The sequence below is a fragment of the Cynara cardunculus genome, assembly GCF_001531365.2.
Source record: "Cynara cardunculus var. scolymus isolate 2C chromosome LG 3, CcrdV1, whole genome shotgun sequence".
Classification (NCBI taxonomy): Eukaryota; Viridiplantae; Streptophyta; class Magnoliopsida; order Asterales; family Asteraceae; genus Cynara; species Cynara cardunculus.
In genome coordinates, this window is record NC_037530.1 from 15,014,185 (window position 1) to 15,024,414 (window position 10,230).

A 10,230-nucleotide genomic window follows, 5' to 3' on the forward strand; every position below is an offset into this window, starting at 1 on the left:
ATATATATATATATATATTAATCAATGTTCTTTTCAATAACAAGAATCTACTAAAATTTATGAGACTTCTATTTTGTGAGAAACAATTCACACAAACTATTGACAATCTGAAAATATCAATTGCTGTAATATGAAGACTAGCGAAAAAGACGAATTAAGAAACCCAAAAATCCTATTTCAGCATTGAATTTTTTTGGTTAATTCATCACCCCTTTTCCAGAAAAAAAAAAAAAATATATATATATATATATATGAACCATTGTATCATATACGAATTTTTTTTAACAAATATATGAACTTGGACTGCATAGCATTTATGAACACAATATGAACATAATAATAATAACTGCTATACGAAAGAAAATAAATAAAAAAACATGTAAGAACATAATATGAACAGCTTTTGAACAATAGTTTATTAATTATAAACGCATTCAGGAGCGATTCTTTGTCAATTGGAGTTTTATACATTCATTGCATCCACACCGTTTAAGGTTCACCCCTTGTTCATATATGTTTCTGGTCTTATGTGGTTGTTCACCCCCTTGTTCATATATGTTTCTGGTCTTATGTGGTTGTTCAACCCTTGTTCATATCGTGTTCACTCTTTATTCATATCGTATAAAATATATGAACACATAACCCCGACGCTATGAACATCAGGTGCAAACACTTACACTAATATAAAGATTTGGTATCAAGCTTAAAAAATAACATTTGTGTTCATATGATATAAGTAACATGAACACAATGGTTCATGATTCATAAAARTCGATAATATGACAATATGAAAATGAGTCGTGCATGTACTTCCATTTGAACATGTGAATTAGGTAGGTATTAATAGTTAAAAAAAGTTACCAATGCAATATGAACAACAAAAAACACAACACATCATAATAAACATAATTTCGATTAAAACGAGTCTAATAAAATATTAATTCATTACCAAGACATTCACTTTGATTAATTTATTCACTTCCCGAACTCGAAATATGATTGTCACCATAAACCATTTTAATCATCTCAATGTTTTCGATTTTTTTTCTAATTCGTTTATCCATAATAGCTTGAACGATACCGAAGATTTTACTACCGTGTTTCCTTCACGAATCAAAAACTCATTAAACAATAAAAATGGAAGATCAAGATTAAAAAATAAATAAAAATATCAATATTATAAATGTATATTTTTAGGGATTTTATGATTTTGTAACTCCCCTTTAATGGTATGGGAGTTACATAGGAAATAAAATTACTCAATTACCATTGGTATTAAATTGTGAACATGATAGAAACCTAATAGAAGAATGAATTGTGATTGGTTGACATGGTTTACAAAGTTAATACAAAAACTTTGGTTAACATTTGATCTTATTCCTATATATAATGAATGATGAAATCGTTTTAAATGTGGTCTTTGCTTCCAGTTTATATTTATTTTAGTTGTTTGTGATGCAGTGTATTGGGTATGTCATTCTGTTTTATTTATTTTACTACCTTTTTCCTGTTAGCATCATAGCAATTAACGTACCATTTTTTAAGTTATAATGGTAGCATTTTGTAAATTTTACTTGCTTTAGTGTCATTAAAAATGTGGTGTTGACTCATGATTTTTTAATCTATTTTAGTTACCATCAATTTATGATATATCCTACTAGCTCTTGTTTAGTCATTCAGCCTTAGATCAAGGCATGCTTATCATGCATTCACAATTTCACATTGTGGTAATAAAATCAGAAGGAATTAATGTCAATGCAAGATAAGAACCCTAATTAGGTTTTGATTGCACTGGGCATTCCTAGGTACTGCTGGACCCTCTATCAAGCTAGGAAGGGTTGTCTAATCATTGACCGTGTCTAATTTGGGTCTGTAGCTGGCTTAATTTAGAGAAATTAGCTTAATGATTATTTCCCTCGTCTAAATTGGTTTTTTTAACAATTTCTCTCCCGGTTTGACCCAAACGTCACTACATCTATCCAGGTAACAATATTGCGGATCTAGCTAAAAGACAAAAAAAAGGTCAAAGTCAACCAGTTTATCGTCACAATTGCGGACTTGGCCGTCGTATTGTAAACCTGCCCGTCACAATTGCAGACCTGACCGTCACAATTGCATATCTGGCAGTTGCAATTGTATATCTGTGTTGAATTTGAATTTTTTTTTCTTGGCCTTAAGCTATTGCGGACCTGGATATTGCTGAAACAGTGACATTTTGGTCAATCCGGGAAAGAAATGGTTAAAAAACCAATTTGAATGAGGAAAATGGTCATTTAACTCGGTAACTCCTTAATTTAAAGATTAAAAATGCATCAGGTTTCTATTATTGATTTAAGCATCTATTATGTTCATGTTCTCTATTTGAACCTGAATATATTATTAGTACTACTGCTACACTTAAGTATCATCAGTACAAAAGACCATTGTTTTTTGTGTTCGGTTTGTGTTTTAAGCTTCGATTATTGTAAGCAATACTGTGATTTTCTATGATAGCTTTACATTCCCAAATAAAATGTTGCTTCAGCTAGTAAAAATCGTAGCAAATTTGTAAAATATACCATTATTTGAGAAATTAGCTTAAATGATCATTCCTCTCATTCAAATTGGCCTCCTAATTTTTTCATTCCCAGATTGACCCAAATATCACTTCATCCGCAATACCATTGTGGACATAGCTAAAAGACAAAAAAATATCAAATTCAACGGGTTTACCGCCATAGTTACGGACGTGGCTGTCATAATTGCATATCTTGTCATCACAATTACATATCTATGTTAAATTTTTGGTGTTTAGCTAGGTCCACAATATTGTAGAAGTGGTGACATTTGGATCAACCTGGAAGAGAAATAGTTAGGAGGCCAATATGAATGAGGTAAATGATCATTTAACTCAATGACTCTATTATAAATCATAGCTAGAGAAGAAGATTGAGGAGAGAGATTTAACTCAATGACTCTATTATAAATCATAGCTAGAGAAGAAGATTGAGGAGAGAGAGGGAGATCCTTATTAATTGAATGAATCAGCAAGAAACAAAGATGCCCTATTTATATACCGACTAATACTTAATTAGCCACCAACTAATTACCCTAACAAAATATATATATTAATGTAAGATGACAATTATACCCTTATGATCTAAAAAACGCCCCCTCAAGATGGCCATGCATAATAAATTTTGTGTAATGCCATCTTGGACTGTAATGGCTTTAGTTTTAAAGATGTAAAGCCTTGGTAAACATATCTTCGAGTTGAAAATCTCCATCAATTTGACTATCTTATCTAGACTTTTTCCCAAACATAATAACAGGCAATCTCTATATTCCTTGTTCGTTCATGAAATGTAGGATTTGATGCAAGTTCAAGAGCACTTTTGTTGTCAAAAAACAACAAAGTAGGAGCTGTGGGAATAATATCAAGATCATGTAGTAACCAACCCAATTCCATAGTTTCATTCATAGCCCTATACCCTGCCTCAGTTGATGATCAAGAAACAACAGACGGGATTTTAAGATTTCCATAATACTAATGAGTCGCTCAAAAATAAACAAAAACTTGTTGACCATCTAGTGTCAGACTGTTAGCTCCCATTCCATAATTATATTCAAAGAATGCTCGGATTTGGGTTGATGATTGAGCAGATTGAAAGATTCCTTGACCAAGCTGCTATTTTATACAATGAAGGAGATAAAGAGTAGCATTCAAATGGATATTTGTTGGAGATGAGATGAGATGAGCTTGGCAACTTTGTGTACAGTGAAACAAATATTAGGTCTTGTAAAGGTAAGTATAGAAGACAGCCTACAAGCTGTCTTCCACAGGATGAATGTTTATGCAAAGAGTCTCCACTATCAACAGAATGGTAGAAACGTGAAACCCTAGGAACATTAGATAGTTTCGTAGCAAGCACACCAATATCTTTTAGTAACTTCAAGGCATAGTACATTTGTCAAAGAAAGATTCCACACTCTGAATGGGCTACTTCAAACCCCAGGAAATACTTCAATTAATTATAATATCCTCAAACTTAGAAAAGGTCTTTCAGCTGAGATATTTTTTAATTAACCTCGATATCCAACTGAACTCGTTATGTTAGCCGACTAATCTCAGGGATGACCATCTACTTTGTGGATAGTCTGAAGTCACCGCATTTGAACCTCCGTGACCATAAGAGGATTTTTATTCTTCATTGAATTTGAATCTGAGACCTCCAAGTACTTTTAACATTTGGTCACAAGAAATTTTATTAATAATTGAGTGGAGGAGGTTTATTTAGTCATCATATGGACCAATAACAATTTTAATGTATCCTAAACCTTTAATCACAAACAAATAGATTAAAAAAGGTTAACAAATGGAGCTCATCTATACTAGTTGATTAATTAATTAGGATTGGATCATGAAAACGTTATTATATATTATGCATTAACTTCATTGTGGAAATTAAGGGTAATTAACTTTATGAAACATTATCATTCCTCTATCAAATGAATAAAAAATAACTTGAATAAATACCAACATTTTCCCACTTGGTCATATATTTATGTGTGTTTTCTACAACTTAAAATTGATCAGTTTGTTTGATTTCATAATATATCTCAAATTCTCAATCATAAAGAATAGCTAAAGGCAAATCAACATAATCACATAATGATCATCATAATATATAATTATGAATACAACAAAATAGGTTTTACATAAGTAATCCATTCATACTATCCATAATAAATCATATATCGTGTACCCAATTAAGGAAAAAAGACAAACTTTTAACATAGTCTGAAACACAAAAGGATGATCTTTGTTAATATAGGTTGTCAAGTAATCCGTAGAAGAATTTGGTTGACAAACCTTCCATAAGCGGATTAGACTAACCATATCATGCGTATAGATTAGAATATACTCAATGGCAATAGTTTCACTTCAACTTTCTTTCAGACATTCGATTACCATATGTAGAAATATAAATAAGTTATGCTTAAATTCATGTTGTTGGTGAAATTAATAACAACACTTTTACCATAATATATATAGTCTTAGCTAAAAATGTATTACAATGTGGATTTTGGTCACCTTTACACTTAGTGAAGTAGAAATTTAGCTAACCAATCATCTCAAGGTAATCAAATATTCAATTTAGTTCTTTAGTCCCTCACAATACTTTTCTTGCAACTTCTCGATAGCATATTCCTTGATTGGACTAGTAATGTTCAAGCATGCATTGTCAACTTCTCTATACGACCTTAAGTATATAATTAACCTGGCTTGTTTTGTTAGATTAATCTCGATTTAAAATAGTATGTATTCATGGTGTGAATTCTCAAATTATCAATAAAACTTTGGTTGTTTTAGCATATCGATCCAACATGTTTAACCTTAATGATGGATGCAATATAGAAGCAACTTGTGTGTTTCTTAAGTACTTTTAAACAATATATGAGGTCTTTGAAAAGATTAGAAGTTCCAATATAACTCGTTTTAGTACACTATAATCACATGTGATGTTTTTGCAATCTTAATTCTTGAATGAACTCTTTTGATCTCATATGACATGCTTCAATCTTTTCTTGCTAAAAGAATGTGGTCAACATACAATACAAAATGGCAAAATTTATCCTCGCTTAAGGCATATACGCTATTAATTTTCTTTACGTTGAAATCTACTCATAAGTTCACTAAGGATCGGTCCTTTAAAAAATGCCTGGTTACATCTGTTTTGGTCCTAAAAGTATGGATAAAGCTCAGATTCTAATTGAATTTATGTACTGTATCATAATATAAGATGTGTATAATTGGACTAACACAAGGCAATTAATACAATCTAAGATCATCTAGCAAATTGGAATAGAATATATATATATATATATATATATATTATTAGCTCGGAAAGATATAGAGAGAGCAGTCAATTACATTGACATGAGAAAAGTGTTGATTTATCCAATTAAACTAGTTTTAGTAGGAATGTATGATGAACAAAATGAGCCATATCTTCACAAGGATGGAAATTATATGGGATTCCGAGCTTTAGGGGTAGCGGGACAGGGATGGGGGTTTATATACCGAAGCAAGGTTGAGGATGACACTATCCGTCTCTAATCCAACCCGATTAAACTTTTTATTTTCTTAAATTTGTATGTACATATATATATGGGTGGGTGGGTCGGTGGGTCGGTGGGTTTGTATATTTATATATTGGGAAAAGTCCCAAAAAAAACCCAATTTTTTTTTTCATTTTGGATGAAAAAATTATTAAAGTTTTTCATTTTGGATGATTAAGTTCTTGAACTATTTTTTTGAATGAAAAAACTATTAAATTTTCAGATTTTGGATGATTAAAATCCTGATTTAAAAATACCCATCAAACTTTTACTAGTTGGTTAACGTAACTTTTTTTGGGTTAAAAAGATGTAACTAACTAATTTTTAAAAGTGCTATGATTTACTTTTTTAAAAAATTGTTCAGAGACTTAATTATTCAAAATGAAAAGTTTAATAATTTTTTCATTCACAAAATAAAAAGTTTAATGATTTTTTCGTTCAAAAAAGTAATTCATGGACTTAATCATTCAAAATGAAAATTTTTAATAGTTTTTCATTAAAAAATAGTTTAGAAATTTAATTATTCAAAATTAGGTTTTTTTCGAACTTTTTTCTTAAATATTTTTGTTATTATCTTTATTATTATACAACAAATAATTTGATAAATTAATTTAGTGATAATTTGTGTGAATATTAAAATATATATATTTTTTTTATCAAAGGAGAACCCAACAAATTTTCCAAAACCGTTAGAAAGGAGGAGATGAGGCTGGGAATGCATTACCCGCCCGGTTTTCATCCCGACTGTTCACTGCATCTCTCTCTTCCCGGAACTTGCTAATAAGTCATGAGATTACAATTAAAAAAAATTCAGTTGGTTGCTGTGGTGTGGTCACACCACCATTACTAAATTATTTTCTTCCAATTCTTATGAGCTAGTTAAGTAAAAATCTATTGCGATCCATAATACAATATAACAATTTGTTGTGCTACTTATAGCAGCATGAAGTCGGTGATTGCACGATACAGAAGAAGTAAGGATGAGCAACAATTGACGAACCCAACCTCTGATATCAAGGTAATCTTTAGGGTTCCAATTCTAACTAACTGGAATTGTTTTTTATTAACGTGGATATTCGATCAGCTATACCAGCCGATTAATCTCAGCTTTGCGTGTCACCTGATTCATCACATTTGAACATCGGTGGCTACAAGGAGATTTTTATTTCTGGGAGTCTAGGCATTTTTGACCTTCGGAGCCTAAGCTCAAACCAATCGGCACCACCGTTGTGGTTACTAATTGGAATTTTGGATACATCTTCTTTGTCCCTCAACTTGTATATTGGAATTTACATTGTCTAATAACTTCACATGTAGTTAGATAAATCATCTAACTATTTGTCCATCATCTAAAAAACATGTTTAAACAAAGATACAATAAATGATTGCAGTGGTTAAAATCAATAAAAATGTGTAATAATAACTTTTAGTGAATAACTATACCACAATTCTCTTAAAAAAGCCTCAAACAAATTTTATAAAAACCAAAAATATACAAAACTAAATTGTATGAAATAAGAACATACAAAATTGCATCTGATCTTTCAGGCCTTACCAAAATAGCATAGAAGAACTAGCTTTTTTCAGGCCGACCCAAGCGCAAGCCTAGTCTTAAGTCCACATCTGATCGTGCACCTCTATTTTTTAGAGTGTAGCAACTCGTCCCACATGGATATTCAAGTGGGGTTAGCGTTGTTACAATCTACCCTATATGGATAGGAAATAAGATTTTTGAGAGCTCATAGGCTATAATTTGTTTTTCTGAGTGTCCCGAGCTATGTTCAGACTAATCCTGGAAAACTGCGACCGTAAAACATCAACCGTGATAAACTCAGTGGCTACGATTGTTCTAGACACCTTGAATTAAACTTAGGACATAAGGGATATTCCACCATATCCCCCCTGGACCTCAACTACTACGCCACAACCCTTGTGGTTAGGCCATAATTTGTTGGTAACCAATAATTTTCTACTTTTGAGTTTTGGGAATTTATAAATTGTATTAGATGTAATCCTTATACCATGGAGATAATAGGGAAACCTTATGGAAGACGATTCCTTGGAGAGTATTCATAACGTCTTAGGTAAATTCTACATTGCGATGAAGGAGGATGTTGGATAAGCACAAACCTTATTGAGGACGATAAGTCCTTAGGGACTGTTTGTAACAACTTGCGCCATTGTGATGAACAAGGAGGAAGTTGGATGTCTGATGAAAACGACATGAATAGTGAAGGAGTTTGTACCGGCTCATTCAATATAGATGGTATAGGCTTTGGGATGTTACATTTGGATGGTTCAAGTGTTATCTTTAGGAAGTGCTCAAGTAAAAAGTTGTTAGAAACCCATTATGTTGCCATTATTTGGACCACCAACACACAAGACATGTTGCATGCTGCACCAAAATTTGTTACGCTACGATTGGCATTCATGAATGCCTTTTGTTGTGACGTTATTCATTTTTTTCATTTCGCTTACATTCATCTATTTTCAGTGTTTTATATCTTTTAAAATATTATAGCTTCTTTCTCTAGTCAACAACTCCATATATCATTTATTGCTTCTTCTCACAACATAGCCTACAAGCAGCTATGATCAATATATGTTGTCCAACTTGAGAGTCTATTGAGATGATAAAATTAGGATAAAATTAGGGTTTAGCTACGGAATAATAGATGCCTAATTCTCCAAGTGAAGTGAAGTGTATTTTGAGGTTTCCCAAGACTTACCTACTCTACTACACATTCAATGTTATCCTCAGATGTATAAATTCAATTAGCCCTAAAACATTAAAACTTAAAAACAACACAATGATATAAGAGGAATTGATAAAATGTCATTTTAACATATTTGGGATCGTTTTATTACTAACTAAATAATTAGTTAAAGAATAATACCACATAAAAAGTCAAAGAATAATCTTCTTCCCAATTGGTGCAAAGACTGAAACTAGATCACATGGTAAAGAAGCCTATTGTTAAACGGTGCCTAAACATCTTGGTCTGCTTGCGGGCGCACAACTTATTTGCTCGCGGCCGCGACAAACATGCATTTTGAGGGAAAATATTTTTTGGGGAGGTGCTCGTGGGCGTGAGGTTTTAAAGGGTGCGGATGTGAGTGCGACCACTGTTCACATCTCCGCAAAAATGACTTTTCAGTAGATTTTCCCCCTATTTTAAAAAAATTGTGTCCCTTCTGAAATTCCTCACCTTAGGCCACGAAAATCAGATTGCTTTTGCTTGGAAGGGTCAACTTTGCCAACTACAACTTTCACCAAAATGGGTTCTTCAAGATTACACTCCGTTCCCATTTGAGTGCTTTCTCAAAATAGCTAGAGCTCCCACCATAAATTCCCAGCTGAAGAACATGTTTAGAAATCACCCATTTTATCATTTCTATCTTCAAATACTCACATTCACTATAGTTGTAATTCTTCTCCTTCAAAAAGCATTGTAATCTTCATCTTTCACTAGTGTATTTCTCTCGGTGGTCTCCTCACCCGTGGTTTTCTCCCAATTTGGGTTTCCACGTAAATCTTGGTGTGTCTTCTAACTCTATCTCTTTACTTTGTGTTGGATGCATATTTAGTTGGTAAATCATCATATTTGTATGTTTTGGAAATTTTGTCTTGTACACTAAGAACACCCTTGAGTGTTCAAGCTAGGGATTCATTGGGATCACTAACTGATGGGCCGTGAAACCACAGCCACAAACAACAATCAGGACTAAAAGCAAGTATACAAATAGTCCYAATATCGTCTTTCAAGTAATAAAAGTGGTACAAGTACCGGATATCGTCCACAGGGATCGTAGTAAAAGTTTAAAAGAAAGTAARGTTAAGGAAATGATTTCAGAAGGCGATTTCGAAGACTTTGATTAGAACAGAGTTAACACAACTAAAAACAGGAGATAACAGAATATAAAACAAGCTAGGGTGTATGACTTTTAGGGTGAGAAATAAAATTTATTTTCAGTCGACCAATGCTGTCAAAATGCTACAGCATGAAACCATGCTGACAGATTSSYAYAGCATGCAATCAGTAACAACTATTTTTACCAATTACTTTGAAGGTATTCCTCTCGGACTTCACCAATGCACTGATATTATAGCTTTCAACCCATATCTCT

General features: G+C 32.4%; 1 protein-coding gene across 7 annotated transcripts in view; it reads left to right on the top strand.

The window, feature by feature from the left end:
• The window catches only part of LOC112509355 (MADS-box transcription factor 27-like), a 30,244-nt gene that overhangs the window by 4,425 nt on the left and 15,589 nt on the right, over positions 1-10,230 (top strand). For 3 of the 7 annotated variants that reach the window (XR_003068823.1, XM_025114278.1, XM_025114280.1), the window contains exon 3: positions 7,045-7,120. Coding sequence is in view for 5 of the 7 variants with exons in the window: in XM_025114278.1 (XP_024970046.1) it covers positions 7,045-7,120 (76 nt within the window). In the remaining 2 variants the exon portion in view is untranslated. Of the gene's footprint in view, positions 1-7,041; positions 7,121-7,186; positions 7,320-9,408; positions 9,642-10,230 lie in introns of those variants that run through there. The other 4 variants (XM_025114277.1, XM_025114281.1, XM_025114283.1 and 1 more) reach the window with 3 other exon arrangements.